This window comes from Cherax quadricarinatus, unplaced genomic scaffold, assembly GCF_038502225.1.
Source record: "Cherax quadricarinatus isolate ZL_2023a unplaced genomic scaffold, ASM3850222v1 Contig511, whole genome shotgun sequence".
NCBI classification, from domain to species: domain Eukaryota; kingdom Metazoa; phylum Arthropoda; class Malacostraca; order Decapoda; family Parastacidae; genus Cherax; species Cherax quadricarinatus.
The window spans coordinates 1-20,870 of record NW_027195537.1 but is presented as its reverse complement, the minus strand read 5'-3'; the positions used below and the strand labels follow the sequence as shown (position 1 = coordinate 20,870).

The window sequence follows — 20,870 nt, the reverse complement described above, 5'->3', positions numbered from 1 at the left end:
TAACATGCCGGGGCATTTTGGGCAGACTAATGCTAATGCTTACACACTACTAATTAATTATACATTATTACAGCAGTAAGGTAACCAATGTTTTACAGTAATAAAATTAATAGATTTGATGTACATATAAAAAATAACAGTACAGTGGACCCCCGCCTTATGATATTAATCCGTTCCTGAGAGCTCATCGTAAGCTGAAATTATCGTTAGCTGAATTAATTTTCCCCAATAAGAAATAATGGAAATCAAATTAATCCGTTCCTGAAACCCCAAAGTATGAAAAAAAAAATTTTACCACATGAAATATTAATTTTAATACACACAAACTGAAGAAGACATGCACAATTACTACTCTACTAAGAATAGAATACATGACACTTACCTTTATTGAAGATCTGGTGATGATTGATGGGATGGGAGGAGGGGAGAGTGTGGAAGTTATTGTTTAGAAGGGGAATCACCTTCCATTAGGACTTGAGGTGTCAAGTCCTTTTCTGGGGTTACTTCCCTTCTTCTTTTAATGCCACTAGGACCAGCTTGAGTCACTGGACCTCTGTTGCACAACAAATCTGTCCATAGAGCTCTGTACCTCTCGTTCCTTTAAGACTTTCCTAAAATGGGCCATAACATTGTCATTGTACAGGTTGCCAACACGGCCTGCAGTAGCTGTGTCAGGGTGTTTGAAGTTCAACCCACTTTGTACACATTTCCTTAATCTCTTTTTTTCAATTCCATACTAATTCTTGCCCTTTTTACCACAGGGATGGCACTAGAAGCTTTCTTGGGGTCCATGGTGACTTATTTTTCATTTACAAGCACTAAATACACTGGGATAATGTGAAATGTACCGAATGTATGCATAGATGCGACCACAATGGCTGGCTCGTAAACACTGGCGCCGAGGCCACATGTGGGACGCGTCCTGGACGAATCATGTAAGGCGAGTTTTTTATCGTGTGGCGAGGCAAAATTTTTGCGTTCAAATGCTTCGTATGGCGGATTTAACGTAATGCAATGCGTTCGTAAGGCGGGGTCCACTGTATTACAATTTAGCACAATAATAGAATAGTACAATTATATGTATGTATTAATGTTTAATCAAACGGTCGTAAATTTCTGGGGTTTTTTAGAGTTGCATTGAACTGGTTAAATGATTTAGCATAGTATTGATATACCTCGAGTTTACCTGGAGGGGGTTTCAGGGGTCAATGCCCCCGCGGCCTGGTCTGAGACCTGGCCTCGTGGTGGATCAGGGTCTGATCAACCAGGTTGTTACTGCTGGCCGCACACAAACCGATATATGAACCACAGCCTGGCTGATCAGGTACTGACTTTCGGTGCTTGTCCAGTGCCTTCTTGAAGACAGACTGGAGCCTATTTGTTAATTTTGGCAGACGAGATGAATTTTAAGTACAGCCCTCAATTGATTGACAAGCAGGGGACGTTTTGCAGGTTCAGGTAATGAATTCCAGATCTTCGGGCCCTTTTAGTGACCTTTTTTGTGCGTAATAATACTATTGCATATGAAGTGACCTTTGTATACAGGAGGTCCCCAATTTACAGCGCATGGTTTCACAACGGTTCTCAATTATAGCCGTACTTCATTTGTTCGGACTTCCTACAATAAGTATATTCACCACACACTATAAGCTAAGTATGAAAATATAAGTGTCAGGGGCCCAAGACTGTTCAACTGCCTCCCAGCATACATAACTGGGATTACCAACAGACCCCTGGCTGTCTTCAAGACCCCTGGCTGTCTTCAAGACCCCTGGCTGTCTTCAAGACCTCTGGCTGTCTTCAAGACCCCTGGCTGTCTTCAAGACCCCTGGCTGTCTTCAAGACCCATGGCTGTCTTCAAGTCTCCTGGCTGTCTTTAAGAACCCTAGCTGTCAAGACCCATGGCTGTCTTCAAGACCCCTGGCTGTCTTCAAGACCCATGGCTGTCTTCAAGACCTCTGGCTGTCTTCAAGACCCCTGGCTGTCTTCAAGACCCCTGGTTGTCTTCAAGACCCATGGCTATCAAGACCCCTGGTTGTCTTCAAGACCCCTGGTTGTCTTCAAGACCCCTGGTTGTATTCAAGAAGGCACTGGACAGGCACCTAAAGACAGTACCTGACCAGCCAGGCTGTGGTTCCTACATCAGTTGACATGTGGCCAACAGTAACAGCCTGGTTGATCAGATCCTGATCCACCACGAGGCCTGGTCTCAGACTGAGCCGTGGGGGCACTGACCTCCAAAACCCTCTCCAGGTATACTCCAGGAGTAATGTGTGTACTGTATATGCACATTTTAGGCCTAGCTCTATTGCTCACTTATAACCCAGGGTTTTTGACGTACTAGTACGCCTAAATTCTAGCGCCCTCAAATCTAGTGGGAGAAAGCTGGTAGGCCTACATATGAAAGAACAACAACCAAATTCTGTAAATTCAACATTGTAATCTTTATAGAGAATAAACTATGAATGGGTCTATGTGGTCAGTGTGCACAGTATAAAAAAAATCCTGCAGCACACAGTGCATAATGAGAAAAAAAAACTTTGACCGTGTTTTTGGATTAAAACAGCAACTTTGCAGTGTATTTTCGTATGGTATTTATTGTTGTATTTTAGTTTTCCTGGTCTCATTTTATAGAATGGAAGACATATTACAGAAATTGAGATGATTTTGACTGGTTTTACAATGAAAAGTACCTTGAAATTGAGCTTAAAGTAGCAGAAATATTTGATTTTTACCAAAGTTCAAAAGTAAACAAATCATGCCAAGCGTCCAATACACGTCAACTGGCGAGTCTAATATTCTTTCACAAGTGCGCTGATATTATTTATACCATTTGTACACTAATGCAGTAGTCTGCATAACAGTAAATCTTCTATTTTTTGTGAGAATAAAAATTCAAAGTGGAAATCCAAAGAATGTAAGAGGGGCCTTGAGACGTGACTAATGAACAGAGAACTTGTTATTTTAGTGCCAGGAATGTCTTTCTTGTTTATTCTGGACCCTGTTTGGAAATTGGCATCTTTTGAAAATTGTGCGAAATTGGCAAAATTGCTAAATTCTGACCACTGTATTGGATAGTTGAAATTGGTAAATGGGTGGTTTCTTGTACTCATTCGATAGAAAAAATAGATTTCTAGCGAAATATTCATTTTTTGTCGACTAGTACAGTGGAATTGGCCAAAAATGGGGCTCAAAGTGGGCAAAATCGCCGATGTGTAAACATCGTTGAGACCGCTAACTTCGCGAGAGCATAATTCCATAAGTTTTCCATCATATTTCATACTTTTGATATCATTATGATCGGGAAAAGATTCTCTATCTTTTCATAAGAAAAAAATTATTTTTTTTTTAAATTTGGCCGACCCTGAGAACGAGTCTCGGAGAGGGCCTGTCGACCCTCAAAGGGTTAATATATGATAGTGTAAACATGTTATCAGGCTTATTTAGGCATTTGAAGGTGAAAAAAATCCTAAGTATCACTTTACAGCAGTAGCCAGGAACTTAACCTGCTGTATAAGTGGGGTCTTCCTGTACAGCAGTAGCCAGGAACCTAACCTGCTGTATAAGCAGGGCCCTCCTGTACAGCAGTAGCCAGGAACCTAACCTGCTGTATAAGCAGGGCCCTCCTGTACAGCAGTAGCCAGGAACTTAACCTGCTGTATAAGTGGGGTCCTCCTGTACAGCAGTAGCCAGGAACCTAACCTGCTGTATAAGCAGGACTCTCCTGTACAGCAGTAGCCAGGAACCTAACCTGCTGTATAAGCAGGGCCCTCCTGTACAGCAGTAGCCAGGAACCTAACCTGCTGTATAAGCAGGGCCCTCCTGTACAGCAGTAGCCTGGAACCTAACCTGCTGTATAAGCAGGGCCCTCCTGTACAGCAGTAGCCAGGAACCTAACCTGCTGTATAAGCAGGGCCCTCCTGTACAGCAGTAGCCTGGAACCTAACCTGCTGTATAAGCAGGGACCTCCTGTACAGCAGTAGCCAGGAACCTAACCTGCTGTATAAGCAGGGCCCTCCTGTACAGCAGTAGCCAGGAACCTAACCTGCTGTATAAGCAGGGCTCTCCTGTACAGCAGTAACCAGGAACCTAACCTACTGTATAAGCAGGGTCCTCCTGTACAGCAGAAATATTTTTAAATAACCCATGCTCAACATTACAGGTAACAGATGGTGTTCAGCAAGTAAGCCATAAAACTCAACCCATGGGTTCAAACCCCAAACGTTCCATGATTTGTCTGCAGTCATGTCAAACTAGAGCGACTCCCCTAGTGCTAGTCCAAGAATCTTTCAATACTTAAATGTTATTTAAAAATAAGACGCAGCCTCTTAACTAGGATTTATTATGCAGAAAAATACAATTATATGAACAACGAAAAAGTTAACTAATGAACAAATGGAACAACATATTTTATTCCATGTAAACTACACACTGTATACTACGCACACAAATCAAAATTTTGAATTCGATTTTGATTTTCAAAAGTATGACGTTATTTCAGAGTATATGAATTTATATTAAAATTAAATTAAATATACTATATATATTTAAATTATACTAAGTCATAAGTAAATAAATTATACTAAATTATATATAGTACAATGGAACTTTGGCTTACGAGTGCCCCACTGTACGAGTCTTCCAGGATACGAGCAGTCGCTCGGTCAATTTTTTGTTTCTGGATATGAGCAAAAAATTCAGGATGCGAGCTTCCCCCTCGAGGGAGGCTCCTTGACGATGGTGAGGGGATCTTGATCTTGGGAATTGGAACTGTGCTCCAGTTCCCTAAATTAAGCCTGAATACCTTCCATCCCCCCCCACACAGGCGCTGCATAATCTTACGGGTTTAGTGCTTCTCCATTATAATACAGTGGACCCCCGCATAACGATATTAATCCGTTCATGAGAGCTCATTGTTATGCGAAATTATCGTTATGCGAATGAATTTTCCCCATAAGAAATAATGGAAATCAAATTAATCCATGCAAGACACCCCAAAGTATGAAAAAAAAAAATTTTACCACATGAAATATTAATTTTAATACACACAAACTGAAAAAGGCATGCACAATTACATGACACTTACCTTTATTGAAGATCTGGTGATGATTGATGGGATGGGAGGAGGAGAGAGTCTTAGTGTTTAGAAGGGGAATCCCCTTCCATTAAGACTTGAGGTGTCAAGTCCTTTTCTGGGGTTACTTCCCTTCTTCTTTTAATGCCACTAGGACCAGCTTCAGAGTCAGTGGACTTCTGTCGCACAACATATCTGTCCATAGTGGCCTGTACCTCTCGTTCCTTTATGACTTCCCTAAAGTGTTTCACAACATTGTCAGTGTAATAGTCACCAGCACGGCTTGCAATAGCTGTGTGAGGGTGATTTTCATCCATAAAGGTTTGCACTTCAAGCCACTTAGCACAGATTTCCTTAATCTTTGTAGTAGGCAACTTCTTCAATTTCTCTCTCCCCTCCTCTGAACCAGTTTCCTCAGGTCTGGCCTCTTGCTGTTGAAGTTGATCTATCAGCTCATCAGTGGTTAGTTCTTCATTGTCCTCCTCCACCAACTCTTCCACATCCTCCCCACTAACCTCCAACCCTAAGGACTTCCCCAATGCCACAATGGATTCCTCAACTGGCATAATCCTCTCAGGGTTAGCCTCAAACCCTTCAAAATCCCTTTGGTCTACACATTCTGGCCACAGTTTCTTCCAAGCAGAGTTCAAGGTCTTCTTAGTCACTCCCTCCCAAGCCTTACCTATAATGTTTACACAACTGAGGATGGTAAAATGATCTCTCCAAAACTTTCTTAGAGTCAGTTGAGTTTCTGAGGTCACTACAAAGCACCTTTCAAACAGAGCTTTTGTGTACAGTTTCTTGAAGTTTGCAATAACCTGCTGGTCCATGGGCTGCAGGAGAGGAGTGGTATTAGGAGGCAAAAACTTCACCTTAATGAAGCTCATGTCCCCATAAAGTCGCTCTGCCACGTCTGTAGGATGACCAGGGGCATTGTCTAACACCAGGAGGCACTTAAGTTCTAATTTCTTTTCAGTTAGGTAATCTTTCACAGTGGGGGCAAATGCTTGGTGTAACCAGTCATAGAAAAAGTCCCTAGTGACCCATGCCTTATTGTTTGCCCTCCACAGCACATGCAAATTAGCCTTGAGGATATTCTTTTGCCTGAACGCTCTGGGAGTTTCAGAGTGATACACTAATAAAGGCTTCACTTTGCAATCACCAGTAGCATTGGAACACATCAAAAGTGTAAGCCTGTCTTTCATAGGCTTATGTCCTGGGAGTGCCTTTTCCTCCTGAGTAATGTAGGTCCTGCTTGGCATTTTCTTCCAAAACAGGCCTGTTTCATCACAATTAAACACTTGTTCAGGTTTCAGTCCTTCACTGTCTATGTACTCCTTGAATTCCTTCACATATTTTTCAGCTGCTTTGTGGTCCGAACTGGCAGCCTCACCATGCCTTATCACACTATGTATGCCACTACGCTTCTTAAATCTCTCAAACCAACCTTTGCTGGCCTTAAATTCACTCACATCATCACGAGTTGCAGGCATTTTTTTAATTAAATCCTGATGCAACTTCCTAGCCTTTTCACTTATGATCACTTGAGAGATGCTATCTCCTACTATCTGTTTTTCCTTTATCCACACCAATAAGAGTCTCTCAACATCTTCCATCACTTGCGATCTCTGTTTCGAAAACACAGTTGAACCTTTGGCAAGAACAGCTTTCTTGATTGCCATTTTGTTGCCCACAATAGTAGCGATGGTTGATTGGGGTTTATTATACAACCTGGCCAGCTCGGAGACACGCACTCCACTTTCATACTTAGCAATGATCTCTTTCTTCATCTCTAAAGTAATTCTCACCCTTATTCCTGTAGGGTTGGCACTAGAAGCTTTCTTGGGGCCCATGGTCACTTATTTTGCAGATAAAATCACCAAAAACATTGTAATAATAAGAAATGTTCCGATTGTATGCTTGGATGTTACCGCGGAGGCTGGCTTGTAAACAATGCCACTGGCGGAACATGTGAGGCTGGCTCAGGCCGCACATTAGACGCGTCTCGGAGGAATAGTGTTGAGCGGGTTTTTTAGTGGTATGAGAGGCAAAATCTTAGCGATAAAATGTATCGGTATGAGGATTTAACATTATGTGATGCCAACGGTATGCGGGGGTCCACTGTATAGTACAATGGAACTTTGGCTTACGAGTGCCCCACTGTACGAGTTTTCCAGGATACGAGCAGTCGCTCGGTCAATTTTTTTGTTTCTGGATACGAGCAAAAAATTCAGGATGTGAGCTTCCCCCTCGAGGGAGGTTCCTTGATGCTGAGGAGCTCTTGATCTAGGGAATTGGATCGGTGCTCTAGTTCCCTAAATTAAGCCTGAATACCTTCCATCCCCCCCCACACAGGCACTGTATAATCCTATGGGTTTAGTGCTTCCCCATTATAATATTCAGTAAGTCAATCAAGTCAGTCAGTCAGTAGTCAGTCAAGTCAGTAAGTTTCTCGAGGGTCGTGACAAATTAATTTTGGGTGTGATTATTTCTTCCCCCAAACCTTGATAGGGAGTGCAGTAAGCTGTTATGGGACGAAATTCATAAGGCATCTAGATATGAAAATGTTGTGATAATGGGAGATTTTAACTTTAGACAAATTGATTGGAACAATATGACAGGAAATCTTGAGTCTAGTGACTTTCTTGATATGGTTCAGGATTGCTTTTTAGAACAGGTTGTGACAGAACAAACTAGAGGAAACAATCTGCATGACTTGGTTCTTGCCAACAAAGATTCACTAATTAATAATCTTGAGGTTAATGATGAGCTTGGGGAAAGTGATCACAAATCACTTAGTTTCAATATATCATGGAATTACTCAGATAACTGCAATCAAATCTGTCCCAGATTTTTGCTTGGCCGACTTCATGGGACTGAAAAATTACCTGGGTGGGCTAAATTGGGATGTCCTGACTATGGGTCAGGTAGGTGATCTTGGTTGCCAATATGACGTTTTTCAGAGCATAGTTCTAGCTGCTCAGACAACTTTTGTTCCGAGTAGGGAAATTAGATCTAACAAAAATGATCCCAAATGGTTCAACAATAGATTAAAACATCTCATTGGTCAAAAGAGAGGCATATATAGGTGTATCAAAAGAAGGGATGGGCAGTTAAGAAATCAATACATGCAATTAGAGAGAGAAAAAGAAAGGAATAAGAAAAGCAAAAAGGGATTATGAGGCTAAGGTCGCAAGGGATTCGAAGACTAACCCAAAAGGGTTCTTTCAGGTATACAGAAGTAAGATTAGGGACAAGATAGGCCCACTTAAGAGTAACTCTGGTCAGATCACTGACAGTGATAAGGATGTGTGAAATTTTCAGTACCTACTTCCTTTCAGTTTTTACCCAGGAAAATACTAGGGATATTTCTGAAATAATAGATTTATAGAACAGGACGATAATAAACTATGCACGATTGCGGTAACTAGTGACATGGTCCTCAGACAAATAGAGAATTTAAAACCTAACAAATCTCCAAACCCTGATGAACTGTTTGCAAGGGTGTTAAAGGAATGTAAAGACGAACTTAGCATACCTTTGGCTAATATTTTCACTTTATCACTACAAACTGGCATAGTGCCTGATAAGTGGAAAATGACAAATGTAATACCTATTTACAAGGCAGGTGACAGGTCCTTAGCCTCGAACTATAGACCAATAAGCCTTACCTCCAAAGTGGGAAAATTTATGGAATCAATAATTGCCGAAGCAATTCGTAGCCATCTTGACAGGCACAGATTGATTAATAAATCTCAACATGGTTTTACAAAGGGGCGTTCCTGTCTTACGAATTTACTAACTTTTTTCACTAAGGTGTTTGAGGAGGTAGATCATGGTAATGAATATGATATTGTGTATATGGACTTCAGTAAGGCTTTCGATAAAGTTCCACACTAGAGGCTATTGAGGAAACTTAAGGCACACGGAGTAGGAGAGGAAATTCTTTCCTGGGTAGAGGCGTGGTTGACAGATAGGCAACAGAGAGTTTGCATAAATGGGGAAAAATCAGAATGCAGGCACGTCACAAGCGGTGTTCCTCAGGGGTCAGTGTTGGGCCCGTTGTTTACATAAACGTTTACATAAACAGTTTACATAAACGACATAGATGAGGGAATAAATAGCAACATAAGCAAATTTGCTGATGACACCAAAATAGACCATCCAATTCATTCTAATGAGGACACTAGAGCACTCCAGGATGATTTGAATAGACTGATGCAATGGTTGGAGAAGTGGCAGATGCAGTTTAATATTGACAAATGCAAAGTTCTGAATGTTGGACAGGACAATAACCATGTGATATATAAACTAATGTAGATCTTAATACTACCGATTGCGAAAAGGATTTATGAGTTCTGGTTAGCAGTAATCTAAAACCAAGACAACAGTGCATTAGTGTTCGCAATAAAGCTAACAGAATTCTTGGCTTTATATCTAGAAGTATAAATAATAGAAGTCCTCAGGTTGTTCTTCAACTCTATATATCTTTGGTTAGGCCTCATTTAGACTATGCTGCTCAGTTCTGGTCACCGTATTACAGAATGGATATAAATGCTCTGGAAAACGTACAAAGGATGATGACAAAGATGATCCCATGTATCAGAAATCTTCCCTATGAGGATAGACTGAGGTCCTGAATCTGCATTCTCTCGAAAGACGTAGAATTAGGGGGGATATGATCGAGGTGTATAAATGGAAAACAGGAATAAATAAAGGGGATGTAAATAGCGTGCTGAAAATTTCCAGCCAAGACAGGACTCGCAGCAATGGTTTCAAGTTGGAAAAATTCAGATTCAGGAAGGATATAGGAAAGCACTGGTTTGGTAATAGAGTTGTGGATGAGTGGAACAAACTCCCGAGTACAGTTATTGAGGCTAAAACGTTGTGTAGTTATAAAAATAGGTTAAATACATGAGTGGGTGTGGGTGGGTGTGAGTTGGACCTGACTAGCTTGTGCTGCTGGCTCTGGTACAGTGCTCCATCCTTGTGTGAATATGACCTGACGAGACTGGGTGGGTCATTGGGCTAATTCAGGGGAAAAGGGACATGGACCTGCTCCACATGGGTCAGTAGGCCTGTTGCAGTGTTCCTTCTTTCTTATGTTCTTATGTACTTAAGTCAGTCAAGTCAGTAAGTCAGTCAGCAAGTCAAGTCAGTCAGTCAATCAGTAAGTCAAAACACAATTCACAAACGCACAGAGAAGTGGAACTGAACACACATTCACGAAGCTGGAATGGTGGTGTCATGATGGTGGTGTCGGGATGGTGGTGTTTGGAGCGTCTGGAGATGGCAGGAGGTCTCCCCCGCTGACCCACAACAAGGCGGCTGCTTGAGGAAGGGAATGGCTGCCACCACTTGTCATATAACGACACACTTTATTCATTTATTTATAATTTATTTATTTATTAATTTGAACATGATACAAAGAAGTACAAGGAATACAATTTTTAAAGTGCAACATGCCAAAGTCCCTTGTATGCAGAGCATTATGGGCAGGCTTAAAATTAACTTAAGATTAACTAAGCAATGATATATTCAGTGGTACAAAAATTATTGTAAAACTGATAACAATTTAGTACAAATGAGTATTACAAAGACAGGTTATATGGTCATTACTGTGTTGCTGTGTAATCACTAGAATGGAGTATTATGTTAGGTAATGAAGTTAAATAGTAACAAAGTTTGACTGGGTCACAGGTTGACATTTATGAGATACAATAATGAGATACAATTTATGAGATACAATTATTCAGTATTTATTTAGTTGTGGGTGAGTAAGTGATTTTTGAGAAGAGACTTGAATTTATAAACAGGTAGTGTTTCTTTTATATTCACAGGTAATGAATTCCAGATTTTAGGGCCTTTTATGTGCATTGAGTTTTTGCATAGTGTGAGATGGACACGAGGAACATCAAAGAGTGATCTGTGCCTTGTGTTATGGTCATGTGTTCTGTTGAGGTTGGCAAGATGTTTGAGGGGAGGGTTAATATCAGAGTTAAGTGTTCTATGTATGTAATAGGTGCAGTAATAAGTATGGATGTTTTGTATGGTGAGTAGGTTTAGTGTATTGAATATTGGTGGAGTGTGCTGCCTGTAGTGAGAATTTATCATCATTCTAACTGCAGCATATATATCAGGTTTCTATGTTATTTATACTGTTTATTATGTCATATTAGATAAACTGTGATAGATAAATATGCTGTAGAGTTGATATTAGAATCATGTTCAAGAAATTTAGTGTCATATTCAAGAATGAGGAAAATTGACTCGGCATACAAGCAGATCGGGATACAAGCGAGGTCACGGAACAGATTAACCCGTAAACGGTCCAAGCAGATCTACGTTCACATGTGTAGTGATACAAAAGTAGATCTACGTTTTTTTTACATATTTTCAAATGTAAAAAAGCAAAAAGATTATTTTTGTTTACATACATGTACTTTCAAATGTTGAAAAAACGTATATATACGTTTGGACCGTTTACAAGTTAAACTCTGAAGCCGAGGTTCCACTGTAATTTATTATATCAAATTAATTTAAAATTACACGAGGCTAAAAATAAAAATTAAACAGCACGTTTCGGCAACAGTTTTCTCGAAATATTTTCCATAATAAATAACTAAGCTAGGTTAAGATATATTAAGAAAATTCCCAGCTTAATGCTAAGATATATTAAAAAATTCCCAGCTTAATGATGATTTATATTAAAAAATTCCCAGCTTAATGCTGAGATATATTAAAAAATTCCCAGCTTAATGCTGAGATATATTAAAAAATTCCCAGCTTAATGCTGAGATATATTAAAAAATTCCCAGCTTAATGCTGAGATATATTAAAAAATTCCCAGCTTAATGCTGAGATATATTAAAAAATTCCCAGCTTAATGCTGAGATATATTAAAAAATTCCCAGCTTAATGCTGAGATATATTAAAAAATTCCCAGCTTAATGCTGAGATATGTTAAAAAAATTCCCAGCTTAATGCTGAGATATGTTAAAAAATTCCCAGCTTAATGCTGAGATATGTTAAAAAATTCCCAGCTTAATGCTAAGATATATTAAAAAATTCCCAGCTTAATGCTGAGATATATTAAAAAATTCCCAGCTTAATGCTAAGATATATTAAAAAATTCCCAGCTTAATGCTGAGATATATTAAAAAATTCCCAGCTTAATGCTAAGATATATTAAAAAATTCCCAGCTTAATGCTGAGATATATTAAAAAATTCCCAGCTTCAAACTAGGTTAAGACATGTTAAAAAATGCCCAGATTAAAGATTCTTCCAAATTCCAAAAGTCGAAAATCTGGACAATGGTTCAAGGTATATTATAGAACAAAGTAAATATTAAATTAGCTTACCATATATCAGGTATATACAATATATCATTAACCCTTAAACGGTCCAAACGTATATATACGTTTTTTCAACATCTGAATGTAAAAAAATGTAGATCTTCTTTTGTTTTACATTTGAAAACGTGTAAAAAAACTTTTATCTACATTTTTTTTTGTTATACAGTGGACCCCCGTATAACGATCACCTCCGAATGCGACCAATTAAGTAAGTGTATTTATGTAAGTGCGTTTGTACATGTATGCTTGGGGGTCTGAAATGGACTAATCTACTTCACAATATTTCTTATGGGAACAAATTCGGTCAGTACTGGCACCTGAACATACTTCTGGAGTGAAAAAATATCGTTAACCGGGGGTCCACTGTATTTGAAAATATGTAAAAAAAAAAAGTAGATCTACTTTTGTAGCTACGAATTTTTAACGTCGATCTCTTTGGACCGTTTAAGGGTCAATACTTAAATATTTGAACACTTTACGAGTCACTCAAAAAAATGTGTCTTTTTCAGCAAATTTTTTTTCACGTTCCTAAAATTCCATTAAAAAATGTTCAATATATATCGCAAACTTATTTTATGAGAGGGGAATATATATAAATTAAATATATACATATATATACATTCAAAAATAGTTTCAATATACGTAGTTAAACGCGTCTTTTTTAGCTCGTCAAAAATCCATTAAAATCTGACAATATATAACCCAAAATGATCTTAAATGACATTAGACAACTGGGAATATATATAAATTCAATATATACATATACATACATTCAATTTTTTTTTCGATATACGTAGTTAAACGCGTCGTTTTTAGCTTGTTAAAAATCCATTAAAATCTCAGAATATATAAATCAAAATGATCTTAAATGACATTAGACAATTGGGAATATATATATACATTCAATATATACATATATACTCAAAAAAAAAAGCATTACAAATGTATATACATTATACATATAACCCAAAATTATCTCGTATGACATTAAATGCAGAATATACATATATATACATACATGCCATCAAAATCCACTTGCAAATGTATATATATACATCAAATTTTTGAACTGGTCAAAAATCCATTTAAAAAAGGCAGTATAAGTCAAAATAATTTCATATAACACTAAGTAATGGGGAATATATATACCTTTAATATATAGATTTATATACACCCTGAAAAGAATTTAAAAATGTATATACATCAATTTCAAGGCCTTTTTTTGACCTGGTCAAAATTGAATCAAAAACTCAAAAAATATAAATCAAAATAACTTGACAAGACACTAGATAATGTGGGAATATATATACCTTGAATATAGGCCAGGTATATCCCAGCTAGGTCATGATCCAAGGCGGTGGAGCTGGAAAAACAAGTCAGAAGTAACCAACCCTCACCACAAGTTTAACTCTCCTAAATATAAAATAAAATATATATAATTTCTCTCTTATAATTACTTTATTAATGATGTAATTATGTATAATTATTATAATAATTATAATATAAGTTTTTATTACACTAATAATGCCTAAATTACCTTAATATAATTATTTTTCTTGTTATATTTATGGTCCCTTAAGTGTTTTTTTTGTTATTATTTTCAATAAGGTTTAAATAAAGTGGGTTTTTTTATTTTTATAAGATTATTAAAGTTGTTTTATTGCTAATAAATAGAAAATGTAATGTGTGGGAGCATTATTATTGTTGGGTCGGGACCAGGAGCTGTGACTCGACCCCTGATACCATATATAGGTAAGTACACACACACATGGGGCCAGGAGCTGTAACTCGACCCCTGACACCACACCTATATATGGTGGCAGGGGTCGAGTCACAGCTCCTGGCCCCACCTCTCCTGACCAATGACCTACATACAAAAAAATTAATGTTAATAATAAGCCTAAATACTAAGCCTCCATAGGCTGAAATTCTCAAAATTATTAAAAAAAATGTTTTTTTTAATTTACAATTAGTAATAACAGTAATAATGTTGATAATAATGATTTAAAAGAAGCTATACCAGTGACATATTTGACCAATAAAACACAATAAAGACGCAATAAATCCCTAAATTATCAATAAAAAAATATTATTTATAGTTAACAGCAAATAAAAACAGAAATAAAGATGATAATAATAATAATAATATAATGAGATAAGAACTAATACCAGTAGTCTCGGTAATGTTAAATAAAACTCAATAAATCCTTAATAAATCCCCAAATCAACAATAAAAATAAATTATTTATATCACCCAGCAAATTCTGACAATAATGAAGATAATAATAAAGATAAAAATAATAAGAACCATAATTATTCACCTCAAAATTTTCAATAAAACTCAATAAATCCCCAATAAATCCACAAACCAACAATAAAAATAAATAATAAATATTACCCAATAAATCGTGAGAGTAATAAAGATAATAATAAAGATAATAATAAAGATAATAATAAAGCAATTAGAACCATAATTAGTCATCTCAAAAAATTCAATAAAACTCAATAAATCCCCAACCAAACAATAAAAATAAAAAACAAAAATTTCTCCACAAATTCCGATAATAATGAAGATAATAATAAAGATAATAATAAAGATAATAATCAAGTAATAAGAACCATAATTAGTCACCTCAAAAATTTCAATAAACCTCAATAAATCCCCAACTAAACAATAAAAATAAATAATAAAAATTACCCCACAAATTCCGATACTAATAAAGATAATAATAAAGATAATAATCAAGATAATAATAAAAATAATAAGAACCAACGAACGTTCTTCCCTGAGTCATCTTGGTCGCCGCCTCCATTACTGTGAGTTACTCCTTATTTAACCTCATTTTTCACCGTTTCTGCCGCTTGTTAGCCCCCATGGTGGCCATGGCAGCCTCGGGGAACCATCAGGGAAGCCATCATGGTAGAAAATGGTGGGATTTAACCCCCATAATGGCTAAAAACTTGGGAAATGTGAAGCTGTTTGGTGATTCTCGTGGTTTTGTTTACCTCGTATTTTCCTCATTTTATTCCTCATTTACGGTTTTTTGGGCCAATTTGTGGCCATGGTGGCCTCGGGGGCCACCATGGTGGCCATCATGGTGGGACTTAACCCCCATAATACCTGAAAACTGGAGATATATGCATAATTCCGCCTTTAATATTTCTCATTCCTTTTTTCTCTCTCATTTCACTATTTTTTCTCATGGTAGTTGTAGGGAACTACCATGAGAACCATGGTAGGTCCCTGGAGCCACTCATGGTAGCGGATAATGAGAAATATGACGTGAAAATGGTACCATATCTCGGTGTTTCTCACTCGCTGTGTAGCCCTTGCGGTTTAGCGCTTCTTGAATACTTCTCATTAATTCTCAGTTATGGTAGTAGCTATGGTAGCCACCAGAACAATAATGGTAGTAAAGTAGGGAAATTTGTGCCTCATGGTAGTAAATTGAGAATATTTCTCATTCTCATTCCCATTTTAAACCATTTTTTTGGTCCTCATGGTAGTCATGGTAGCTTCAGGGAGAAGCTTCATAATGGTAGTGTAATGGGGGGAATATGTGGCTCATGGTACCATTGAGAAATAATTAATATTTCTCATTTTAACCCCCCCCCCCATGGTGGTAAATTCTGCCATAATGGTAGTGAAATAAGGGGGGGGAGGGGTTGTGTGCCTCATGGTAGTACACTGAGACACATGGTGCAATATTTCTCATTTATTCCCATTTTAAATTTTTTTGCCCCCCCCCCCCCCGCCCCCGCCCCCATGGTAGTCATGGTAGCTTCATAATGGTAGTAAAATGGGGAATTTCTGGCTCATGGTACCATTGAGAAACATGAATATTGGTTCGTTGTTTCCCATTCCCCTCGCTCCCCCCCCCCGCTCCCCCCCCCCCCCTCGCTCCTCCCCCCATGGTGGCAAATTTTTCCATTATGGTGGTAAATTAGGGAATTTGTGGCTCATATTACGACAATTATCCTCATTATTAATGGTGTTTCTCACTTCTGGCTTGTATGGGGGCTATGGTGGAGACGTGCGGACGCCGGGGTACGGGAACGAGGGTGCGATCCTGGGGTCGGGGGAGCGGCAGGTTAAGGACGGATCCCGGACTTCACCTCGGTAGATTACGTTGGGAAATTGAACGTTATTAGGCGACGGGGGGATTTACGGGCTTGTTAGGCTGACCGTCAGGTGGGCCTAAATTCTCCTGGAACGCCGTGTATAACCCCGGACTGTTAATGTGCGCCGTCAAGTGTCGTTTGTCGTGCGGAAATTTTCATTCCCGTGAATTTTCTCTTAAGTTAATGTGATAGAATGTGGAATATTTCAGCGCGGACTAAGTTTATTTAGGCTCGGGTAGACGTAAGTACGGCGGTACCTCGAATTACAAACTTCATTCCAGACGGCTGTTCGAATGCCGTTACCAAATGAGTGTTCCCATAAGGAATAATGTAAATTAGATTACTCCGTTTCGGACCCCAAAAACACACAGTAGCACACAATAATAATACATTTACATAATCGTTTGGTTTTTGAAGGTGTTCGACACTTGGGGTGCCACCGTACAATTTAAAGACAGTTTAACATTCACAACTGCGAAAAAAATAGTGGAACTCTCTAAGTGCTTTCGTGGTTTAGAATTTCACTATTTTTTCGCGGTGATTTTGCATATTATCACCTGTTTATTGTGATCTTGTATAGCTTAACCCTTAGACCGTCCAAACGTAGATCTACGTTCACGTGCGTAGCACTCCGAACATAAATATACCTTTTTTGTTTATTTGAAAGCATGTAAAATAAAACGTAGGTCTGCGTTCGGAGGAGCGCTACGCACGTGAATGTAGATGTACGTTTGGACGTTAATGTGTTTAAATTACCTAGGGTAATTCCCCCCAAAAAAGTCTGTGTTATTTCCATTGGGGACATTCCGAGGTGTAATGTTCGTGCACTTCGGGCAAAACGGTGGAGTGAGCGATGGTGAAAGTGTTTTTTCGTTTTAGAGTCGCCTTACCTCGGTAGGAGGTTGTTGGTGCGCTGGAAAAACAGAATCTGTATTGCGTTCGTTGCTTTTATTTAAGTTTAGTTCTATTTTTTTGTGTTTACGATCACAGTAATTTTATTGGTCAGTGTATCGAACTTTTTAGCTTTATCCTGTTTTGTGTGTTTACTGTATTTGTCTACGAGCGCTGAGTAATTTTCGGAATCACGTTTCACAAGCGTCACGTCTACGACTGTGTAACCATGCCAACCAGGGAATCTTTCTGACTCAATTTGAATTTCCAGGATTCAAGATGCAGATCTTCGTGCGTTCCGGTGCCACCCACGTGCTCGATGTTGACGACCAACAGACTGTGGGACACGTACGATCCTTCATCAGCCAGGCTGAAGGTCTCCCAGAGGCTGAAGTTAGTACTTCCTATGGTTGTTATTTTTTACCAGTGCTGAAACTCGGTTTTAGGAAGATAACGTAAAAATTAAACTGTTCAAACGTAGATCTACGTTTTTTTCAACATTTGGAAGTATGTAAAAAAAACTTAGATCGACGTTTTTTTTATATTTGAAAATGTGTAAAAAAAACTCACCGACACTGATAATTTTTGGCCAATATCAGTACCACCAAAATTAGCTGATACCGGATACTTGGGCAAATAACGCACAAACAACCCGCACATAGAAAAACGACGTATCGGTCCAACTTAGACCATTAACTGGTTTCTTTCTGCTATGTGCAAGTTATTTGTGTATCATTTACCAAGGTATCAGCAGCAACACGCAGGAGAAAAAGTGGTCAGTGGTCCAGCAACACACAAATAACGTGCACGTAGTGTGCAGGTTATTTGTGTTGTTCCAGTCATGATATTGTGACTTATTCTCTTTGGAACACTCACCGTCGGACACTACGAGGTGCTGATCTTTTATTTTCATTCTCGTTGGTGTCTCCCTCAAGAGTGGGTCACCCACAAGTAATAACACGTTTCACCATCAGTCGTTCACTTGTTGTACGTCTCTGGCCATGGCAGGACCCCTTAAGTACGTTTATTTAAGTACACGTACACGCAAACACAGTTAAACAATTTATCACGCATAGTAACGTGCGTAAATTACCCACGAGGGTAACCCAAAAGAAAGGCAGTGACCTATTTCCATTGGGGTCGTTGGCCAGGCATGCCCTGGCTGTTTGGGTAACTTGTTCATTAGCTGTTAACTAAACACTAAGTAGGTTTGTGTAATCTAACCAAAAATAACTATTATTGGATTTATGTCATTGAGATAATGTCCAGAAATTAAATAATGGTGAGGCACGAGTATGTGTCCCATGGCTCAGTTGGTAGTGCACGCTGAGGTATGTGGTTCGATCCCTGGCATGGGTGGAAGCATTGGGCATGTTTCCTTAAGACATCTGGTGCCTCTGTTCACCTATCAGTAAGCAGGTACCAGGATGCAACCCACTGGTGTGGGTTACATCCTGGGGGAGGGGGGTTAATATAACTTAAATAGGTCTGGGCTTTGGAATAAGTTGAGGCAGGATAACAGCTCCTAGCTTGTAAAATTGATTTGTATAAAAAAAAAGTATGGACAAGGGTGAATACACAGAATCGTGCAAGAGGAAAATATAACTTATTAACACAGAAGACAATATTTATACATTCCCACAAACACGTGCATCTTTGAAGGTCTTCGAGAGCTTTACTATTTGCAGTCCAGCCCTGGGCCAGGCTTGTCTGGTGCTTATCTGATCAGCCAGGCTGTTACTGCCGGTGGCTAGCTGTCCCATGTATCAGTCACAGCCTGGCTGATCTGGCACTCGGTGGGGGTACATGTTTGGTTTCTTCTTGAAAACCTCGTATATTTGTTCTAGTCGGATATCTTGTGTTAAACAGTTTGGTAACACGGATGTTGAGACTGTATTCCTTGGGCCCACAATACGTGTTTTTCACTGCGTTTATTACAGTGTCTGCACTCTGAAGGAGGGGTGTTCATGTTGCAATTTTATAACTGTAGTGTAAGCACACCTCTGGCAAGACAGTGATGGAGTGAATGATGGTGAAAGTTTTTCTTCTTTGGGTCACCCTGCCTTGGTGGGAAACATCCGATGTGTTAATAAAAAAAAGAAATACAGTATATACACCTACCATCTGACTTACGACCGAGTTCGGTTCCAAGAAACCGGTCGTAAGTCGAAATGGTCGTAAGTCGAACTTTACTACTGAATATCAACAAAACATTTTTGTAATGACTTTATTTTATTGTTTTATTTTGGTATTTCATGTTTTACTTTACTTTTTATGTTGTTAGTACTGTATTTTATACTGTAAGGTTTAGGATAAACACTGTGTACAACACAAATACTGGTTTATTTCCAAGAAATTTGGCATAAAAAACGTGGTCGTAAGTCGAGTGGTCGTAAGTCGGATGGTGGGTGTATATTCATTTGTATTAGCAAGTAAACTTTGTTAATAGTAAATTTAATTAGTGTTTTTTAGGGCTTGCGTGTATTAGTAGAGGCATTGTGTGGGGGCCAGTGGTTTCACCAGTCCAATACAGAATGGTGGAAGATCAGAAGTTTGAGGTACTCAGTCTGGAGTTGGTGTGTTGCGTCCATCAGTCTCGATGGATTGAACATTGTCCTGATATCAGTCTTAATGGATTGAACACACCAGCTCCAAGTTGAGGGACTGATAACCTCATTCCTCTGTAGCAGACTCAAGCCACTGGCCAGCGAAACATTTACTCAGTAAAGATTCCCAAACATTGCACAAGCTTCTCATTTTTCACCTTTTGGGTTTATTTTAACCACCTAATCACCGGTAAGAAGTGTTCCAGTATCTTGCACTAACTCCTCGACCTTTCCACAGGTGAGGCTGTATGCTGCCGGTAACCCCCTGGACAACGATGAGATCCCATTGGTCACACTACAAACTGATGCCATCGATGTGAATGTAGCACTCAAAGGAGGTGAGTTCTCGGTTCCAAACACGGGTGCTCCTCGACTTACAATGGGGTTACGTTCCGGCGAACCCATCATAAGTCATGAATGAATATGGTTTGGTAAATAAATATATAGGGGTGTTAATATTGCAGTTTTATAACTGTAGTGTAAGCGCACCTCTGGCAGGACAGTGATGGAGTGAATGATGGTGAAAGTTTTTCTTTTTCAGGCCCCCCTACCTTGGTGGGAAACAGCCGATGTGTTAATAACAAAAATAAATAACTACCATCACTGAATAATTAAATAATTACTGCAACTAAATACCAGTAGTGACAAGTAAATAAATTAATGTAGCAGATGTTGCATGTGTATGGAATAGGTGGTCTACCTGGAGGGCATTCCGGGGATCAGTGCCCCTGCGGCTCGGTCCACGACCAGGCCTCCCGGTGGATCAGGGCCTGATCAACGGTAATATACCTTGACATCGCGTCACAATACCACGGGGGGGC

At 38.9% G+C, this 20,870-nt stretch overlaps 2 protein-coding genes across 4 annotated transcripts in view; one reads left to right on the top strand and one right to left on the bottom strand.

Moving 5' to 3' along the window:
• LOC128702451 (uncharacterized) overlaps positions 1 to 13,848 on the bottom strand; it is a 34,726-nt gene extending 20,878 nt beyond the window's left edge. Inside the window, exon 1 of the mRNA XM_053796685.2 lies at positions 13,741 to 13,848. The gene's annotated coding sequence lies outside the window, so the exon portion shown is untranslated. The remainder of the gene's footprint in view (positions 1 to 13,740) is intronic.
• Positions 13,849 to 15,162: 1,314 nt separating this feature from the next.
• Positions 15,163 to 20,485, top strand: LOC128702452 (ribosomal protein S30). Of its 3 annotated transcripts, none has more exons than XM_070080482.1 (3): positions 15,163 to 15,247; positions 17,715 to 17,836; positions 20,288 to 20,485. In XM_070080482.1, the coding sequence occupies exons 2-3, from the start codon at positions 17,723 to 17,725 to the stop codon at positions 20,468 to 20,470; spliced, it is 297 nt and encodes a 98-aa protein (XP_069936583.1). In that variant the 5' UTR covers positions 15,163 to 15,247; positions 17,715 to 17,722; the 3' UTR covers positions 20,471 to 20,485. The 3 variants fall into 3 exon arrangements, with proteins under 3 accessions (XP_069936583.1, XP_069936581.1, XP_069936582.1); XM_070080480.1 differs by lacking the exon at positions 15,163 to 15,247 and adding an exon at positions 15,277 to 15,413; XM_070080481.1 differs by lacking the exon at positions 15,163 to 15,247 and adding an exon at positions 15,290 to 15,350.
• The last annotated feature ends 385 nt before the right edge of the window (positions 20,486 to 20,870 follow it).

Excerpts from the sequence above, each read along its gene's own strand:
- LOC128702452 (XM_070080480.1), top strand. The coding sequence starts at position 15,305 with ATGGTGGCCATGGCAGCCTCGGGGAACCATCAGGGAAGCCATCATGGT. Across the intron at positions 15,414-17,714 it reads GGGAAATGTGAAGCTGTTTG|GATTCAAGATGCAGATCTTC; the intron begins GTGATTCTCGTG and ends TTGAATTTCCAG. Across the intron at positions 17,837-20,287 it reads AAGGTCTCCCAGAGGCTGAA|GTGAGGCTGTATGCTGCCGG; the intron begins GTTAGTACTTCC and ends ACCTTTCCACAG.